Genomic DNA, 20,452 nt, shown 5'->3' with positions numbered 1-20,452 from the left:
GGGAACCAGCCTAGAGGTGAGGGGCACAAGTGGGTAGGGTGTGGTGTGGCAGGGAGCCTCCTTTCTGGTTCAGGCCTGTACTAAAGAGTATGAGAATCTTGGCTGAGCTTGATAGGGAAACCTATGTGTCTGCTTGTTATTCAGGTATAGCCCCAGATCTGGAATACCTGCCTTGGAGAACATTCTAGGAGAGCGTGAATGACTGTAAAACCACATGAATATCTTATTTATTTTTTGGCCACGCTGCGAGGCATGTAGGATCTTAATTCCTGGATGAGGGATTGAACCCGTGCCCCTTGCATCAGAAGTATGGAATCTTAACCCCTGGACTACCATGGAAGTCCTGAGAATGTCTTATTTTTAAAACGCTGTAGTAATAATCACTTTTATATAGTAAACCAGGAGCTTAGACACATGATTTCAGTGACGCTCATAGTGATATTCTGATGTAGATTTTTCATTTCTATCTTATAGACAAGAAATTGAGACTCAGAGAGGTTAAGTGATTTATCACAGGTCACCGGCTGCTGAGTGGTGAAGCTGGAATTGAATTCTAGTTGAATCTAACTCTAAACCATCTGCTCTGTCACCTCCCATGGAAAACCTTGAAGTCTCACTAAAAAGCCTGCCCTTATATCAGCTAACACTGTTTAGCAGATGACAGTTCTTGAGCAAGAGAGAGATAAGATTGAGGAAGTTTATTCTGGCAGTGGATTGTGATGTAAGGGTCAGTTGCCATGTGTACTGTAATCATGGATACTGTCCTATGGCATATTCAAGGGATCTTCATTGAAAAATTATGATAGAAAAATTCTGCCAGGTTGTTTCCATGTAGATCACCTGAGAGGTGAGTTGTCCTGAGACTCTAGGGAAGTAAAGGAGGTGGTAACTGAAGCCAGAAAAGCTGGTTGGTGCCCTGAGCCCAGGACCTGCCAATAGTGCCTTCTGCCCCTATGCCCTGATAGGAAACAGGGATTTGGATGGGGGTATATAGGCCCCTGGCTTTTGAGTTGGAGGATCTCTTTCTGACTCTTGGTCTCTAGAGAAAGATGGTGCCTGCCTTTGAGATCTAGAGGTCTTGCTAGGCCTGCTTAGGAGCCTAAAATGCCAGATGAAGAGGCCAAGATTTTTCAGAGTGTAGAAGCCATCTTAATAATTAACTAGACACGAGGTTACAGATGGATCAGATAGGACCAAGAGAAGTGGATCAGAAACAAGGATGGAGCCTATGACTCAGAACCAAGTAGATTTAGAAGAGAAGCAGAGTTGCCTTCTCTCTGTAAGGAAGGCCTTACATTTAGATCAATAGTTCTCAAACTTTAGCTTGTATCAGAACCATGACTGGGCTCTTTCCTTGGAAGTTTTGATTCAGTGGGTCTGAAGTGGGACTGGAACTTAATACATTTCAACAAGTTCCCTGGGATGTTGATGCTACTGGTCTGGGGACCACACTGTTTTTCAGAGGTTGCAATATTTAGGGGAAGTTTTGGTTGTCACAACTGATTTCTAATGAGTTGGCCAGGAATACTTCTTTTTTATTTTTAGGAATATTTCTTTTTAAAAAATATTTGTTTGGCTGTGTTGGGTCTTAGCGGTGGCATTCAAACTCTTAGTTGTGGCATGTGAGGTCTAGTTCCCTGACCAGGGATTGATCCCCAGCCCCCTGTATTGGGAATGTGGAGTCTTAGCCGTTGGACCACCAGGGAAGTCCCCAGGAATACTTCTAAATAACTTACAATGCAAAGGATCATCCCCACAACAAAGGATTATCTTGCTCAACATGTCAGTAGTGCAGAGACTGAGAAATTCTGGTTTAGAGAAAAAGTTTTTAGGAGCCATACATGGGAGAGTGGATTAGAGTGGTTTTGGGAAAAAACAGCTCCAGGATGGAGCTGTACTAGAGCTCAGGTATGAGGCAGTATACCTGGGGATAAGATCTGGGGACTTCTCTGGCATTGCAGCGGTTAAGACTCCATGCTTCCAGTGCAGGGCGGGAGGGTTCGATACCTGGTCAGGAAAATAATATCCAACATGCCTCCAGGAGCGGCCAACAAATAATAAATAAATAAATAAATAATTTTAAAAAGAGTCTGGAAAATTAAAAAAAAGATTGTCAGTAAATTCTGGTTGGGATAGAGAAGTTGGGTACAATAGAAAATAAAAATCTACCTCAGGATGTACATTTTAGATCACCATTGGACATCTGTTCTCACATATAGAGACTGCCAACAGGGCTGTTAAAAATTTAGGATCATACATTGGTACTTGGGTAATCTATTAATAATTCACTAATTTCTATGGGTTTTGCAGAATTTTTGTTGTTGTTGTTATCTTTAAGCCGCCTTATAACATTTCTATTTGAAAATGTGTAGCCATCATTGCTGACCCAAAGGGGAGAGACTTTTTGGTAATTTTAGTCGTGCCTGGGGGCAGTGGTGCTCCCTGTATCCAAGTGTGTTAGTGGTGGTGACCTGAAGCCAGGGAGGTGTGAAGATCAGGGCTGGGGAGAGTGTCATGCAGAGCAGATGATTCCCTTCCTGTCTGAGTGATTTTTGGATGCAGGGTTTACTTTGAACTGAAGGCTGGATGGGCTTGGAGGCTGACAGGTTGCTCAGGCTAGTTGCTGTCTGCTGAGCAGGTGCTACTGGAGAGAGACATTCCAGTTTACAGGGTAGCTGGAAGCGACTGGACTTTGAACGGATTGGAATCCCGGCTCAGCCATGTGCCAGCAGCATACCTTCAAGCAGGTGAAACTGTGTTCTGTGTCTCAGGTTCCTTGTCACTTACTAAAATGAGCATATATAGTATTTACCTCATTGGGTTATCTGAGAATTAAATAAGTTGATATATGCGAGGACAATAATAAGAACAATGTAGATATCAGCTATAATTATGATTAACATTATTCTGTATAAGAAGTGATATTAATGAAACACTTCAACACAAAAGTATTAAGAGGACTCGGTGATTTGAAAGAATCTAAGGTGATGGCACCCCACTCCAGTACTCTTGCCTGGAAAATCCCATGGACGGAGGAGCCTGGTGGGCTGCAGTCCATGGGGTCATGAAGAGTCGGACACGACTGAGCAACTTCCCTTTCACTTTTCACTTTCATGCATTGGAGAAGGAAATGGCAACCCACTCCAGTGTTCTTGCCTGGAGAATCCCAGGGACGGGGAGCCTGGTGGGCTGCCGTCTACGGGGTTGCAGAGAGTCGGACACGACTGAAGCGACTTAACAGCAGTAGCAGCAGCAGCGAGGTGATCCTAAGGTTTCAATCCTATATACTGGGGAGTGTTGGAAAAATAAAGCTTATTCTTAGATATTTTTAATTTGAGATTACTGATTATATAGTTACAAATGCCTTAGAGACAAAGACTCAGGACTTGAAATATTGAGCTGGAATTACAGATTTGAATACTGGTAACAATGATGAGGTTGAAAGAGAAAATGTAATGTTATACTCAGCATTTTATAATGTTGTAATTTCATCCTTATAACAACTTTTCAAGGTAGTTAATATCACTCCCATTTTAAAGCTGAATAACTCCATGTGCTGTGCTTCGTTGCTCAGTTGTGTCTGACTATATTCAAACCCATGGACTGTAGCCCGCCAGGCTCCTCTGTACATGGGGATTCTCCAGGCAAGAATACTAGAGTGGGTTGCCATGCCCTCCTCTAGGGGATCTTCCCATCTCAGGGATCAAACCCAGGTCTCCTGCATTGCAGGCAAATTCTTTACCGACTGAGCCACCAGGGAAGCCCGAATAACTCCATAGTTATATCTAATAACTTGTTTGAGATTAAATAGCAGCTTGGTGGATTATTTGGAATTAGAAGACATCTTTCCATTTATCCATCCAATGGACATTTTTCTTAAAGATGGTTTTTTGAAAGATAATTTTATTTATTTTGGCTGTGCTGGGTCTTCATTGCTGTGTAGGCTTTCTCTAGTTGTAGTGAGCAGGGGCTTTCTCTAGTTGTAGTGAGCAGGGGCTTTCTGTAGTTGTAGTGAGCAGGGGCTACTCTCTAGTTGTAGTGAGCAGGGGCTTTCTGTAGTTGTAGTGAGCAGGGGCTACTCTCTAGCTGTAGTGAGCAGGGGCTACTCTCTAGCTGTAGTGAGCAGGGACTACTCTCTAGCTGTGGTGAGCAGGGGCTTTCTCTAGCTGTAGTGAGCAGGGGCTACTCTCTAGCTGTAGTGAGCAGGGGCTACTCTCTAGCTGTAGTGAGCAGGGGCTACTCTCTAGCTGTAGTGAGCAGGGGCTACTCTCTAGCTGTAGTGAGCAGGGGCTACTCTCTAGCTGTAGTGAGCAGGGACTACTCTCTAGCTGTGGTGAGCAGGGGCTTTCTCTAGCTGTAGTGAGCAGGGGCTACTCTCTAGCTGTAGTGAGCAGGAACTACTCTCTAGCTGTAGTGAGCAGGGGCTACTCTCTAGCTGTAGTGAGCAGGGGCTACTCTCTAGCTGTAGTGAGCAGGGGCTACTCTCTAGCTGTAGTGAGCAGGGGCTACTCTCTAGCTGTAGTGAGCAGGGGCTACTCTCTAGCTATGGTGAGCAGGGGCTTTCTCTAGCTGTAGTGAGCAGGGGCTACTCTCTAGCTGTAGTGAGCAGGGGCTACTCTCTAGCTGTAGTGAGCAGGGGTTACTCTCTAGCTGTAGTGAGCAGGGGCTACTCTCTAGCTGTAGTGAGCAGGAACTACTCTCTAGCTGTAGTGAGCAGGGGCTACTCTCTAGCTGTAGTGAGCAGGGGCTACTCTCTAGCTGTAGTGAGCAGGGGCTACTCTCTAGCTGTAGTGAGCAGGGACTACTCTCTAGCTGTGATGTGTGGGCTTCTCATTGTGGTGGCTTCTCTTGCTGTGGAGACGGGCTCTAAGGCATGCAGGCTTCAGTAGATGCGGCTCCCAGGCTCTAGAGCACAGGCTCAATAGTTGTGGCACACGGGTTTAGTTGCTCCTCGGCATGTGGATTCTTCCTGGATCAGGGTTTGAATCCATGTCTCCAGCATTGGCAGGTAGATTCTTTACCACTGAGCCACAAGGGAAGTCCCAAAGATTTTTGTTTTTTGGAAGCAGTTTTTAAGTTCACAGGAAAATTGAGAGGAAGACGCAGAGCTTTCCTATATGCTCCCTGCCCCACTCATTCGTAGCTTGCCCCATTATCGGCATTCCCCACCAGAGAGTTTACAGCTGATGAACCTATACTGCTACGTCACTAACACTCAATGTCCATTGTTTACAGAGGGCTCACTCTTGGTGGTGTACATTGAGTAGGTGTTGATAGATAGATAATCACATTTCATTGCCTTCATCTATAGACACTTGTTATTTGTCCAGAGTGGGTGGGGCACAGTGCTGGATGCTGAGGATTAAGAGCAGAAGAGACCCTGGTCCTGTCCTCAGGAGGAGCAGAGCGCAGGCCTGCCTGTCTTTAATCCTGGGCTGTTTCCGCCTCACCACACTGCACATCCTTTGCATTTCCCATTCCCCCGTGTCTCCAGAAAGCTGACTAGAAGGGAAAGTAGGCGGGGCATCTGGAACAGAGATTCATATTTATTCTTCATTCATCTATTCATCCCTTCATTAGAGTATGTATGTATGTTGGTCTCCCGCATTGCAGGCAGATTCTATACTGTCTGAGCCACCAGGGAAGCCCATGTATATATGTTAACACATTCCAAGTCTAAACAGAGCTGTGTGGTGCCCCTGGGTATTAGCTGTGCCTTGTCAAGAGGTGGACACTGAGCCTTTCCTGGTATGGTTTCTGGGAGGTAAAGAAGGGCAGACATGATTTTCCCCATTATGTGGAAGACAGTTCCAAAAAAGGAAGCAATTTACTTGCAGTCATTTAGGTAAACAGTGTTACTGCCGGGTATAGAAATTCAGCTCTCTTCATCCATTTCATGACAGAGTTAAAGGAGCTCTTATTCTTTTTAGCTTTCTTGGAAAAAAAAGATGTAAGGTTGGGAGGGGTGTGGGTAGGGATTGAATAATCGACTTCAAACGTGTGAAGGGTGTTTCTGCAGCCCCAAGTCTTCTGAAAACCATCCAAGAGACAGTGAACTGAAAGCACACGAGGATGGCAGGAAGTTAGCACGCTAAAGAAAAATCTTTTTGGTTGACAGAGCGAGGAAGGCTGTGGTGTCACCTTTTCTGGGCTCTTTCAGACTTGGAGGAGCTGTTAGTTCCTGCGTCAGCTCTGTTGGGAGAGTCTGAAGGCTGAGAGAACACCAGTGCTGCAGCTCCTCACTGGCAGGGCCACATCTTTGCTTTGCTCTCTGTGCTTTCATTTCATTCTCTCTGCTGTTCATTATGCAGAGCATCTATTTATTAAACTTCTTTGCTTGCAGTTCTGAGCTTGCAGCTGTGCACACTAAGGCCATCAGAACCAGTTAACCCCTGCTCTAGTCTAGTAGCTTCTGATCTCAGATGCACATGTATAGTTAAAGATGTTGAATGTACACAGGCTCAATCTGACGACTTGAACACAAATCATCCATTCAAGTCAAAGTGTCAGAGCCAGACTCAGAAGCCCACCGCACTCCAATTCTTTCGACCTGTTCTTCCCTTCCTAGACGTCCCAGGAGTTTGTAGAGAAACTGACCAAACGACTAAAACGACACCCCGAGGAGACGGGAGGCTTCCAGGAGGCACCCCTAGCCTATGATGCCATCTGGGCCTTGGCACTGGCCCTCAACAAGACGTCCGGAGGGGGCGGCCGTTCGGGCGTGCGCCTGGAAGACTTCAACTACAACAACCAGACCATAACTGACCAAATCTACCGGGCAATGAACTCCTCGTCCTTTGAGGGTGTTTCTGTGAGTTACAGCAACCCCTTTGCTGGCCTCAGTCCTCCCATCCGGAGAGACCTCTCTGAGGTCTCTCTGGAGACATGCCTTCTGTCTCAGTTACCTCTCTGCAATAATCAGTCTCAGACCAGGGAAGTAGGAGCCCCCAAGCCAGAAAACCCCACAGAAGTCTAGAAGAGCAATGATATATACCATTTCTTCCAACCTCTCCCCTCACTTTTCTCAGTCCTGATATTTATGAGTCAGATGAAAATTACAGGATTTTAAAAGAGGAAGCAGCCTGAAAGATCCTCTCCTTATTCCTCTTAAAGTGGGGAAATCAGCATCCAGAGGGACTTGGTGACTCGCTCAGGTCACGCAGCCAGAGGCCAGGTCCCCTGGTGTTCCATCTGGGGATTTTTCCCATTCAAATCTCCTGGGTGAAGCTTCTTTTCCAAAGAATAATGTTTCTAAAATCTAGGCTATGGGCATCTGGGGTATGTCCTATATGCAGGCAAATGCCATAAATAGAATTCATTCAGAAGCTCAATTACTTCAAAAACATAAGGATTCAAAGAGGCCCTGATGTTCTCATTTCGCTTGCTTTTATCCCCTTTGCCTTCCTCCACATGTTTCTCCCCCTCAGGGCCATGTGGTGTTTGATGCCAGCGGCTCTCGGATGGCATGGACGCTCATCGAGCAGCTGCAGGGTGAGCATGGGGATGTGGGGGGATGGGGAGGTCAGTGGGGGGCCCAGGCTGGGGCTGGGCTAGGATACCATCTGGGAAGAGAACCCTGGGAGACCTGAAGACATTGCCTTGGTGCCTCCCTACCTCCTGCCTGCTCTTCCGTGTTCCCCAAGCTTTTAAATAATGATGATATTGATAATAAAAAGCTTAGCGATGGGTGAATTTCTTTGAGTTGCAGTGGTTGTGCATGCAAATTGAAAACAACCACTCTTTTCCCCTAATGGCCCCCATTTTGATTTGAGAAATTTCCCTCTGGTGGGTGACTTGAGGGGTTCATGACTTGTCAGTGGCATATTCGTGGACCCAAGGAAAGCTGAATCTAGGAAACATGCTATTTTAAAGGGAACCTATTGCATTTCCTTGGTATGTAAACAATTAGCTCTGATTTTTCTGCAGTATATCTAGTTTGGCTTTTCTAGATGGTGTATGCTTATAACTTCACGCAGTGAGGTATTTGCAAAACTTGTGAATTAGTTTTTCAATTCCACTCCACTCAGACTCTTAGAGCAGGGCCAAAAGAACCAATTCTTGGCCTCTTGTGAAAAGTTTCTTTCTTTTCCTCCTCCCAACCTCCTCCATCCTCTCAGATCTTTATAACCAGGACAAGAACGAATAGACTTCAGCCACGGTCCAAGGGCTGTGAGTTGGCTTTAGAAGAAAAAGTTATGGTAACTGGGGCAGCTCTAGAAATCTTAGGAGTGGCTGAATTTCACTTTGTGGCTTTTTAAGAGGCAGATGCAACTTGTGTGAGAAATTAGAAGCCAAGTCAATGGATGAGAAATTTCTAAAATTAAAATGAAAGCCTCTGGGAAAATAGATCTTGTGATTCTATCAGGAGAGGAAGAATAAGCAGAAACATGTTTAAAGATTTTTAAGCCAGAATCACAGTGAGAGGCATTTTTCTGAGGTGTGAGCCCGTGGAATGGGTGGCAGACATCCTGTGCAGCGCTCTTCACTGAAGGGCTTGAAGCATAAAAGACATTCTTGTTTCTTTGTGTGGGCTTCCCTGGCGGCTCAGCGGTAGAGAATGTGCCTGCCCGTGCGCGAGACATGAGTTTGATCCCTGAACCGGGAAGATTCCCTGGAGAAGGAAATGGCAACCCACTCCAGTATTCTTCTGGGAAATCCCATGGACAGAGGAGCCTGCGCAGGCTGCAAGTCCATGGAGTCACAAAACAGTCAGACATGACTGAGTGACTAAACAACAATTTCTTTGTGTTGCCTTGGAATCTACCCTATAGTGCTTTTCAATCAGATCACTGTTTCAAGTGGCCCCCAGATCCTTCCAAGTATCCTTTGAGGGCTCAGGTGAAGGGAGAATCAGATAATGACCACAGAGATCTACTTTAGGGAAGTGGGAGGTTGAGAATGCTTGGGATCAGCTTTTCACCTACCTGTGGTTACCTCTATCATCTGTCCAGGTGGCAGCTACAAGAAGATTGGCTATTATGACAGCACCAAGGATGACCTTTCCTGGTCCAAAACAGATAAGTGGATTGGTAAGTGGATCTTGTTTATAATTTTCTTTAGCCCCTCTGAACCATTGATGAATACTATGTTTGAACGAGGGTGGGGTGGTTGGTACCATGGGGTTGAAATGTCCTAAGGAGATGAACCAGGGGCTGGGTTTCAGAGAAAGGGAATAAGACCTTCAAGATGTGGGTAGGAGACTGGTGTATTTGGAGAGGGTATAGGTGGTGGGTAGCAATGCATTTTTAAAAATAGTACATTCCTGGGACGACTGGGGATTAGGCCCAGGGGGCGGGAAATGAAAACTGCATTTGGGTTTCCCAGATGTTCTGGTGACCTGATGTATCTGAATCAGCTACTTCAAGCCTCAAGTTGCCTCTTAGCTTTCTTAGGAAGACGGTTGCTTAAATTATAGGAGAGGATGTAAAACCTCATTTAATTGTCTTCTGTTAAAATGTGCTTTTTAAGGAGAGAAAGGAAGAAATTATATTCCTTGTGTGCTTGGTGGGCTAAATAATAGGAAGTGGGAAAGATACTCAAGGTGGGCAAAATGAGGACTCTATTGATCAAAAAAAGGCTTGGTGTCTTCAGGAGGGGGAAGGGCACAGCCATGGGAGACAGCTGCCATCTGCCCTACCCAGCTGAAATCTAGTAGTTCTCAGCACTGCTGGAGTTCTGAAATTTTTTTTTTTATAATTTGAATTTAGGACAATGTTCTGTATTGCTATAAATGCTGCATGGCCTAAATTATGCTTTTTTTTTTAAAGCTCAGCAAATTGAAATTAGTACCCCGCCCCCCCCGCCCCCCCCCCCCCCCCCGCCCCCTGCTTTCTGTGAATTCTGTGACAACTTTGAGCTTCTCTTTAATAATAACTGAGAAACACCTTTGGGAATACCACCTGGCCAGGGTTAAAATCACAGATCAGTTTTTTTTTTTTTTTTTAAGAAAATTCCTCCGGAGGTTAGGAGGCCAGACTCTATTATGAGGCACTTTAGCTTCATGACTGTATGACTGTCTTCTGCAGCTTCTGATTTGAGTTGTAAGAGACCTCATAAAATTTATTTCTTATTATCCCCTTCTTTCCCTTCCATTTTTCTTTCCTGAAAGAAAGATAAAAAAACACAAAGAACAAAAAGCAACAACAAAAATACTACAACTTTGGTGATACAGCTCAGCCTCTAGTTCCATCTTCTTGTCTCATTTCTGACTGCTTCCTAAGAGCCAGAGAATCAAAGAGCATTTGGGCTGCAGCAAGCCCTGATTCAGGGCAGTGAGGGCCTCCTGTCCTCAGAGTTAAGACCTGGGTGCCCATCAGCAGCTTGGTCCTTCTCCCCTTTCGCCTGTCCCGCCTTCATGCCTTTGTCCTTCCTCCTTTCTCTTCCCCCTCCCCTGTGCCACGCAGGAGGGTCCCCTCCAGCTGACCAGACCTTGGTCATCAAGACGTTCCGCTTCCTGTCACAGAAACTCTTTATCTCCGTCTCCGTTCTCTCCAGCCTGGGCATTGTTCTAGCTGTTGTCTGTCTGTCCTTTAACATCTATAACTCCCATGTCCGGTAAGTTTCTCTGCTGACATTTCCCTATCCTGTCTGCTTCTCTAAGATAAAGGTCATTCGCTTGACGGGAGTGAGAAGGAACGTATGTAGCTCCTGAGGCCGTGTGTCTCTGAGATTGCCACTCTGGATTAGTGTTTGCCTAGTGACCACTGGGAACGAAAAGGGGGAAGCTAGGTATAACTCCCATCCCTGCTCCAAAGCAGCTAATGGAAAAATAAAAAAGCTTTTGGGATCAGGTAACATAATTTAGGGCTCTAAAGAGTGTGTGTGTGGCAGGGTCCTGTGCCTGGGAAGCCGTCTGTGGGCCCCCATGACCGAACTGGCTTCGTCTCTGATGCCAGCTCCAAGGCCGCCTGCCTTTGTCTCCTGGTCCTGAGTTTGGGGTCAGGCCGTTGCGGGGTGTTTGGGGAGCTGAGCCTCCCTGGAGAGGAGGGTAATTCTGCTCTTCAATCTCTCCCACCCTTCCGCCTCTGCCCTAGTTATATCCAGAACTCACAGCCCAACCTGAATAATCTGACTGCTGTGGGCTGCTCACTAGCATTAGCCGCCGTCTTCCCCCTCGGGCTGGATGGTTACCACATCGGGAGAAGTCAGTTCCCTTTCGTCTGCCAGGTGAGGAGGGGGTGGCAGGTCGCCTGCCACAGCATGGCTCTCCGGCCCGCCCCCTCAGGAGCGCCTTCTGTGATGTGCCGTCCCCTGCCTGTCCTCCTTGTCTTTCCTCCTTGTCCCTAGTTCTTCTCCTGACATCGCCCTCTCATCTCTGTCTGGCTCTGTCCCTTCTTTCTGTGCCTCCAGACTTTTTCATTCTGTAGCTGGCTTGTCAGTTCCAAGGTTGCCATGGCATGCCTTGCAGAGAAGGGTGGGGGGAGGTATTGAAGGCGCAGGAAGGGGTCTGCACAGAGAACCTTTGGACAATGGTGGCCTGTCTGTGGCGCGGGGGCCGAGAACAAGAACTGGGGACTTCCCATGGGAGCCTTAGTTGTGGTTGGGAAGGACGGAGGCGGGGATCTGAACCAACAGCAGGGAGAATTGGGGGAAGGGACCGCTCTCACACAGGGAGGAGGCTCTGTGGGACTCTTGGCACATGGAAGGTTCTGGGGCTACAGAGTAAGCCTGGCTTCAGCGGCAATATTTGGTTCTTATGCTGCCCCTCTCTTTCCTGCCCATTCTCACTCTTCTCCTCTGCTCTGTACCTTTCCTGATCACACATCTGTACACATGGCATTTGCACATACATACACCTACAGTTCTTCAGAGAGACCCAATACTGTGGGAAAGCAGATAATTAGCAGCGACACACAAGAGGTATCAGAGCAGGGATCTGCTGTGGGAGCGAGGAGAAAGCAGCTGACTGTCCGAGTGGCTGCATGGACCACACCAAAGGCGGCATGTGAATTGTGGGGGATGCAGGGGCTTTTGTCAGCTGGAGAAATAAAAGAGGGTTACTCCAGGAACGGAGGGAGTGTCCTGTGGGTAGCAGAGGCACAAAAGAGAGTAGATCAAGGGCAAGGGTAAGCAAGCAAGCAGTTGAGCAGGGCTGGAGCATGGGGCAGGTGAGTGTCTGGGGCAGGTAAGGGTCTGGGGGGAGAAGAGGCTGGAAAGGTGGGTGGGATGATGTTGTAAAGGGTCTCATGCTGCATCTGGAGGTGTTCAGGCTGCAATCTGCAGGCCTTGGGGAACAGTCAGAAGTGATTGGCTATTAAAACCCATTTTTTAGCAAGATTATCCAGGTGGCAAAGTGCAAAGAGACTGTCTGCTGCCCAGTAGCCCTCCCCACCCAGCCCCTACTGGCTGCATCCTGCCAGTCTGGTCATCCGTTCCCTCCTACAGCCCTGCCCCATCCTGGCACTGCCCACCTGCTGCCCTGCCCTATTCTCTCCTGCTCTCTCTCCTTTCCTAGGCCCGCCTCTGGCTCCTGGGTTTGGGCTTTAGCCTGGGCTACGGCTCCATGTTCACCAAGATCTGGTGGGTCCATACAGTCTTCACAAAGAAGGAGGAAAAGAAAGAGTGGAGGAAGGTGAGCTGCTCTGGATCCTTCAGCCCCTAGTGCCTAGGCTCTCAGGGATTGGGAGGCCCTGTCCCCTACCCCAACATGCCTGTACTCTGTGTGTTCACTCAGACCCTGGAGCCCTGGAAGCTGTACGCCACGGTGGGCCTGTTGGTGGGCATGGACGTCCTCACCCTTGCCATCTGGCAGATCGTGGACCCCCTGCACCGGACCATTGAGGTACCCTTTGAGGAGGCGCTTGGGTCAGGAGGCCTTGCAGGACGCACTGGTGGAAAGGCCTTGGGAGCTGCAGGGGGTCTTGAGGAGAAGAGCTGCCCATGGGAGGTGTGTTCCAGCCCTGGGTATCTCAGCAGCTCTCCCTGCTTTCTGGAGGGAGCCCTAGCAGACACTCTGAGTTCCTGTGACGAAAGGAAGTGTTGGCGATCTGGGAGGATGGGCAGACTTTCAGACATCGTGAACGTGAGGGAACAAGCACTTATAAGGTGTTTAGGCAAATGTTCCCAGGCCTGGAGTTGGCTGTGGCATGAGAACTGAGGATCTCTTCAGAAAGAGAGGGAGGAACTGGGAGTCGGGGACTGAGCAGAGGTGGGGAGGGGAGAGGAGGACAGCAACCATCTTGCCTGTGGCTCTCTCTCTTCCTTAGACTTTTGCCAAGGAGGAGCCGAAGGAAGATATTGACGTGTCTATTCTGCCCCAGCTGGAGCACTGTAGCTCCAAGAAGATGAACACGTGGCTTGGTGTGCAGGGTGTGGGGGAGGGGTGGGGGAGATGCCCATAAAGGGGGGCTAGTGGGGAGGGAATGTGTGTGGAGTGGGCAGTAGCTTTGAAGGGGGAAGGGTCTTTGGAAAAAGAAGCAGAGAACTCATGTCAACTCAGTTGGAATCTCCTCCTGTTTGCCACTGCATTAGTCTTTTCTGAGCTTGGGGAGAGTTGGTCTTTTGCCTGAGGTGCTTAGTGTCCACCGCAGGGATGAGGCAGAGCTTGTGTTCATCAGAGGGACCAGTAATGTGGCCTCATCCTCATCTCCATCTCTGTCTGGTTCACTCCCTGGAGTGAGACTGGGGCTGCAAGGGGTTAGGCCCCTTTGGCCCTTTTAACATCACTCTGACCACAAATGGCAAACCTGCCCTCAGCGTGGAAAGCCATCTTCCCACTCAGGGTGAGGAGGTGAGACACTGTGTGTACTGACAGCCGCTCAACCATCATCGTCCTGTGTGATGGGGCTCTTAGTCCCAGGAGGAAGCAATGAGGTCAGGGCGAGTTGGGTGGGCCCAGGGGCAGTGGACAGGGAGGGGTGTACTAGGTCAGAAGGGCTGGGTTGGAGAGGAGACCCCCATGTCATTGCCATCAGAAGGAGCACAGAGAAGTGGGGAGTGAGTGGAGGATAACCCTTCCCTGCCATCCTAGGCATCTTCTATGGTTACAAGGGGCTGCTGCTGCTGCTGGGTATCTTTCTTGCTTATGAGACCAAGAGTGTGTCCACTGAGAAGATCAATGACCACCGGGCTGTGGGCATGGCCATCTACAATGTGGCGGTGAGCTCCCTGGACACCTGGCATTGACCGTGGGGACTGGCCACAACCCAGATGGGGGTGGCCTGGGAAGAATGAGGTGCCCAATGTGGGGTCAGTTGGGTGGAAGTCTTAAAACATTTTCTAATGCCTTGGGTTTGAAAAGCACTTTATAAATGTATAAAGTGCACATCAATCTTCGTATAACCACCCAGTGAAGTGGTGATTAGCATCCCCACTAGATAGATGTGGAAGCAGAAACAGGTGAAATTCCTCATCTGTGGTTCCCAAGCTGGAATCTGAATGAGATTTCCTGCCAGAGGTGCTCAGGACTGGCTCTTAAGGACTCTGATGTGTGTAAAGAGATCCTGGGGGCTCCTGTCTGGAGGGAGGGGCTGTCCTAGAGCTGAAGCTAGTTTGGGACAGTTTATCTGGGATTCTTACCAACCTACAGTTGAGGATGATCCTGACTATTGTTCAGTAGCTAAGTCGTGTCCTACTCTGAGACCCCATGGACTACAGCACACCAGGCTTCCCTGTCCTCCTCTATCTCCCAGAGTCTGCTCAAAATCATGTCCACTGAGCTAGTGATGCCATCCAACCATCTCATCCGTGGCTGCCTCCTTCTCCTTTTGCTCTCAGTCTTTCCCAGCATCAGGGTTTTTCCCAGTGAGTTGGCTCTTCCCATCAGGTGGCCAGTGTTGGAGCTTCAGCTTCAGCATCAGTCCTTCCAGTGAATATTCAGGGTTGATTCCCTATAGGTTTGACTGGTTTGATTTCCTTGCTGTCCAAAGGACTCTCAAGAGTCTTGTTCAGCACCCCACAATTCAAAAGCATCAGTTCTTCAGTGCTCAGCCTTCTTTATGGCCCAACTCTCACATCCCAACTTTGGGTCCTTTTTGAATGGGAAGTTCCCCAGGAACCTGTCCCCATAGACTTTTCTGGGGGAAGAAGATCATGGCTCTTGTCTAAGCCAGCAGGTCTGTGACCCCACACACGCTCTGCCCCCAGGTTCTGTGCCTCATCACTGCCCCGGTCACCATGATCCTGTCCAGCCAGCAGGATGCTGCCTTTGCCTTCGCCTCTCTCGCCATAGTTTTCTCCTCCTATATCACCCTGGTGGTGCTCTTTGTGCCCAAGGTATGGCTCTGGTTGTCCTCCCAGCCTCTCCAACCTACTTTGTGTCCAAGGTATGGCTCTGGTTGTTCTCCCAGCCTCTCCACCCTACTTCCCTTCCTCCCACTTCGTCCGTTTTGGGCCCAGCTCCCTCCTGTTTTCCTTCCTTCCAACTGCAACCCACCATGAGCTAATCGCTGACAGTCCCTGCTGGCCCATCCACACCCCCAACTCCCGCTCCCAGATGCGCAGGCTGATCACCCGAGGGGAGTGGCAGTCGGAGGCACAGGACACCATGAAGACAGGGTCCTCGACCAACAACAACGAGGAGGAGAAGTCCAGGCTGTTGGAGAAGGAGAACCGCGAGCTGGAGAAGATCATCGCCGAGGTGTGTGGTGAAGGCAGAGGTGGTGGCAGGTCAGGGAGGCCCACGTCTCGGGTGGGGTCAGGCTTCCAGAGGTAAAGCCTGAGATCGGGGTTCCTGTGCAGGTGATTTACCAAGGGAGGGTCTCAGGAGACAAGCTGTCAGGGAGTGAGTGGAGAAGGACAGGGAAGGGGAGAAGGTGGAGTCAATCTCAGGTAAAAATCTGGTAAACTGCTGGCCTCAGCGGGTGGAGGGGCTCTGGAGCAGGAACTACATTGTTGACTCCGCCTCCTGGAGGCGAGGGCGTGGCCCTGGGCTGGGCGTGGCTGGTTGTGGGGGTTGAGTATACTCTCCAGGGAGAGGGATCTGGGCAGATATGCAGGGTGTTTGCAGTGGCCCCAGCGGGAGTTAGGGGGCCAGTGCAGTATCAGCCTGGGGGTATTCAAACTGGGTTGGCATTAATCTGTTGAGTGCGTTGTCGGAAGCGCGTTGTCGGAAGCGGAAGCTATGTGCTCGGCCCTGTCTCCCCTCTCCCACGCCCTTTCTTTCCCTGATCTCGACTGCCGCCCCACTGTGTTCAGTGTGTGCTTTCGGCTCTCCCTGTTCATGCCTGGTAGTTCCTGTTCCTTTCTTCTGTCCTCTTCCCCTCTCCCTTTCCCCCACATTTTTCTCTGCCTCTCCTTCCCTCCTCCCACCCTTCCCTGACTTCTTCTCTCCCACTCGCCCGATTGTGTTCTTCCTCCAGAAAGAGGAGCGCGTCTCTGAACTGCGCCATCAGCTCCAGTCTCGGCAGCAGCTCCGATCCCGGCGTCATCCTCCGACACCCCCAGACCCCTCGGGGGGCCTGCCCAGGGGGCCCCCTGAGCCCCCTGACCGGCTTAGCTGTGATGGAAGTCGAGTCCACTTGCTTTACAAGTGAGGGAGGTGTGAGGGGGGACAGGCGAGTAGGGGGAGGCAGAGGGGGAAGGAGGGGAGCTCGGGGACGAAGCAGGGGATCGGGACCCTAGGTGGGAAGAACACCGTTCCATCCCATCTCTTGTAAATACCTGCTCCTCTTGAGTCCCAGAGTCCCAGGTTCCAGCGTCGTGTGAGTCTCCAGTGCTCTGGGAGCCAGGCCCTGTTCTCTCATTCATTTGAATCATTGTCTATCTCTACTTCATAATCAAGTTTGTACCCAGCTTGAAGCTTCTCACTCACTGGCTCCTTGGTGCCTCACGACACACACCCCCTCTTCTTTTCCTCTGGTTGCCACGACAGCCCAGCAGACCCCTCGCCTTTGTGCTCTGCTCCCACCGTGGCAACAGAGCCTGGCCCTTTCTCTCACCATCCTCATCTCCTTCCAACCCACTTGCGCCATGTCTTATCCCTCTTGAATTTAGCTTTTGCAAGGCACTCACTCTTTTTGTCAAGGGTCACATGCTCCTTCCCTCTTCCCAACACACATCTATCCTCCCTGTTCTCACTTTGCTGTTTGCACGTGTTTCACATGTGCTCTCTCCATTCTTCCTGTGGCCACACGTGCCCTGCTGTGTTGCCTCCCCTCATGGCTGCGTGTGCCCCCTCATGGTCATGCATATGCCCTTGGGAGAGCTGTGTGGGTGGGCATGTGCCATTTGTACACGTCTAAGTTTACCTGTGCACTTGCCCCGTGTGCCCTCGTGTACCCTCTTCTTTTTGCACCTTAAAATCATTGTGTTCTTCCAGCAGAGCCATATGCACCCACCCTGCACATTGTTACACACTTTCCCCCATTCCCATCTGGTGTGGCCGTCCCCGTCTGGGTCCACATCACGGTTTCTGCTCGCACTCACCCTGCTCTCCTTTGCGCTCTGGAGCATCCCTGTCCACACTCACAATCCTCCTCTACAAGAGTGTTCCCTTCGGTTTTGTATTTTTCTGAGGGCAAGAAGGGAGAAGAAATGGGGGCAGGTTTGGGGAGCTGCTTGCAGTGGGTAGTTGGTGAGAAGCCTGACCAAAGGAAGGCACCCCTGCCTGTGGAGGCAGAAGATGGTCCTGTGTGGCGGGAGATGGGGTCCTTTTTGCACTGTGGTGTCTTGGGGGAAGGAGCTCCCCAAATCTCAATAAACCAGTGAATGGAGTGACTCAGCACCTCGTCCTTTACTATGAACTGAATGGGCTTCAGCCCAAGAAGGGAGGCTCTGGGGCCCCTCCGCACTGATGAAAAGGCACTTCAGTGGAGGGATGGACAGAGGTGTTGATCCGTCGAGGGCTAAGCAAGACACAGTTAGGGCTGAGATTAGTGAGGGGTGACATAACAGGTTAAAAATGTGGGCCGGAGTCAAACTCCCAGAGCTTCAGATTCTACCACATACAAAAAGCATTCCTAATCTCTATTCTCCACGTCCTCACTTGTGAAGGTAATAGTCATCATTCCCACCACCATCTTCACATCCATCCCTCCACAGAGTGGATGCCAGGACGAGTGCTCATGATGGTTCTTGGCTCACGGAACATGTTGGGTAAACAAGCCACTGTCACTGTTTAATGAGGTTTCTGACAGTGATGGGCATGCATTGGGAGCCTGGAGCATGTGGCTGAACAGATGTGAGGGCTATTCCTCCTAGGAATTGAGGATAATAAAAAAACGTGACCGCTCGCGGGTAGCGGATTAGATGGTCCCTGAGTTCTTCCACCCTGAAAAGTCATTGAGAACTCGGAGCATCTTGGCACAAGCTTGCTGTCCACATGAAAGAAAGTCCTCAATGGCCAATGGAAACGAAACAAAACATTGCTCGACAATTTTGTAATTTTTTGTGTCCCCTTGGAGAAGTGTTTTTTTTCCCCCGAAGCTCAGTTTCTCTCCTTCCCCATAGCACTGATTTTTAAAAAATGATTTTCATATATTTTTTTCGAAAGTGCTGTAAGGATTAGATGGGCCCTGTCATTTCACCACCCTGTTTAATAGCCAATTTCTGAAGTTTCCCAAGAGCAGGGGAGGTTAAATCTTGGACCAGTACTTGAAAACCATTCCACTGTGAGTATCCGCTTTGGATCACTAGGATTTGAATCTGGCAGCCATTCATTCCACAATGGAGCATTCTCAAGGCAAAGGGAAGAGGCCTGTGGAGGAGGTCAGCTGGTAGTGTAGAAAATGGACAGTTGGCTTCAGAAGCAGCAGTGGGAGCTGCCTCCCAGCCCTGGGCAGAACAGAAAAGACCAGAGTCACCACCTTGAACTTTCCTGTACTTGTTTAGTCACTAAGTGGTGTCCGACTCTTTGCACCCTGTTGGGCTCCTCCGTCCATGGGATTTCCCAGGCAAGAATAGTGAAGTGGGTTGCCATTTCCTTCTCCAGGGGAATCTTCCCGACCAGGGATTGAACCTGCGTTTCCTGCTTGGCAGGTGGGTTCTTTACTACTGAGCCACCTGGGAAGCCCTCTTTGCACTTAGCAGGGCTACAGATTACAGAAGATCAGTTCTACTGAGCCACGGTTAAGCCAGACATTCTTGGCTGGCAGGAGCACAGACAGCGGCCAGGTCAAATGGTAGGGCTAGCGGAGGCCCCTGGTGTGGGGAAGAAGTGTGTGACTACTACTCAGCAGTTCTGGCAAGAGCTCCCTTGGCCTCTCCAGCCCTGCTGGGTCAGGGTGGGCTTCAGCCCTGGGCTTTCAGATCTCCTGACTGTGGAACATCTTGAACTCTAGACTGTTTGCCAGACCTCAGTGGCCCTTGCTCTGCCTTGACTTGGTCTTTTGCCTCCCTGCCCTGATCACTTATTAACAGGAAGTGTTTTGTGAACACTTTGCTGCTATGTTAGTTTTACTAGTTTTTTTTTCAGTCAATCAGGTTTTGATGGGGAAATTATGGTGGTAGGTGCTTGTCTAGGCCTTCAGTTCAGTTCAGTTTAGTCGCTCAGTCGTGTCCGACTCTTTGCAACCCCATGAATCGCAGCACGCCAGGCCTCCCTGTCCATCACCGTCTCCCGGAGTTCACTCAGACTCACGTCCATCGAGTCCGTGATGCCATCCAGCCATCTCATCCTCAGTCGTCCCCTTCTCCTCCTGCCCCCAATCCCTCCCAGCATCAGAGTCTTTTCCAATGAGTCAACTCTTCACATGAGGTGGCCAAAGTACTGGAGTTTCAGCTTTAGCATCATTCTTTCCAAAGAAATCCCAGGGTTGATAGGCCTTGGGGTAGAGCAGTTGGCAGGGCTTCCCTCATAGCTCAGTCAAAAAAGAATCTACCTGCAATGTAGGAGACTCAGGTTCGATTCCTGGGTTGGAACGATCCCCTGGAGAAAGAAATGGCAACCCACTCCAGTATTCTTGCTGAGAAATCCCATGGACAGAGGAACTTGGCAGGCTACAGTCCATGGGGTTGCAAGAGTTGGACACGATTTAGTGACTAAAGCACACCAGAGCAGTAGGCAAGATGGGCTTTTGTGGGATGTACATTCTCAAAGTGGAAATTTGAAGTAAGTAGGCAGGTTAAATTAAACAACGTAGCTTGAGAGAACAGCCAGGAGTGTGGGCACCTCACAGTCGTTAGTTCTGCTGCTCAAGACTGTGCCGAGGGAAGGGGTCATGTGCTCATGTCTGTTTTCTGGCAAGGAGACTGCAGCTCCAAGAGGAAGACTCTGGTCCAGGGTCACACAGTTGATGAGAGGAGACAGCATCCAGGTTGAGTGAATTAGTGTCTGTTGCTGCATAACCTGTTACCCCAAAACCGTGGCTTAAGAAAATAATCATTTATTATGTCTCACAGCTTTGTGGGTCAGGAACTCAGGGGACAGTGGAGAGATTTGAAGGTTGGGGGCTGGAATCCTCAGAAGGGTCTCAAGATGGGGGTTGGCCAAGACCTCAGCTGGGACTGTGGGCTGGAACCCCTACAACCTGGCCTTTCCATGCAATCTGGGATTCCTTATAACATGGTGCTTGGG

At 49.5% G+C, this 20,452-nt stretch overlaps 1 protein-coding gene across 3 annotated transcripts in view; it reads left to right on the top strand.

Moving 5' to 3' along the window:
- GABBR1 (gamma-aminobutyric acid type B receptor subunit 1) overlaps nucleotides 1-17,659 on the top strand; it is a 30,175-nt gene extending 12,516 nt beyond the window's left edge. For 2 of the 3 annotated variants that reach the window (XM_018038812.1, XM_018038810.1), the window contains 12 exons: nucleotides 6,569-6,811; nucleotides 7,428-7,491; nucleotides 8,952-9,029; nucleotides 10,404-10,554; nucleotides 11,034-11,166; nucleotides 12,455-12,571; nucleotides 12,674-12,781; nucleotides 13,206-13,299; nucleotides 13,970-14,097; nucleotides 15,085-15,213; nucleotides 15,434-15,577; nucleotides 16,299-17,659. In XM_018038812.1, the coding sequence (XP_017894301.1) occupies nucleotides 6,569-6,811; nucleotides 7,428-7,491; nucleotides 8,952-9,029; nucleotides 10,404-10,554; nucleotides 11,034-11,166; nucleotides 12,455-12,571; nucleotides 12,674-12,781; nucleotides 13,206-13,299; nucleotides 13,970-14,097; nucleotides 15,085-15,213; nucleotides 15,434-15,577; nucleotides 16,299-16,472 (1,563 nt within the window). In that variant the 3' untranslated portion in view covers nucleotides 16,473-17,659. The other variant, XM_018038811.1, reaches the window with a different exon arrangement.

Source organism: Capra hircus, chromosome 23, assembly GCF_001704415.2.
Source record: "Capra hircus breed San Clemente chromosome 23, ASM170441v1, whole genome shotgun sequence".
Taxonomy (NCBI): Eukaryota; Metazoa; Chordata; class Mammalia; order Artiodactyla; family Bovidae; genus Capra; species Capra hircus.
The sequence above is the reverse complement of the archived record's forward strand: the minus strand, read 5'-3'. Positions and strand labels throughout refer to the sequence as shown.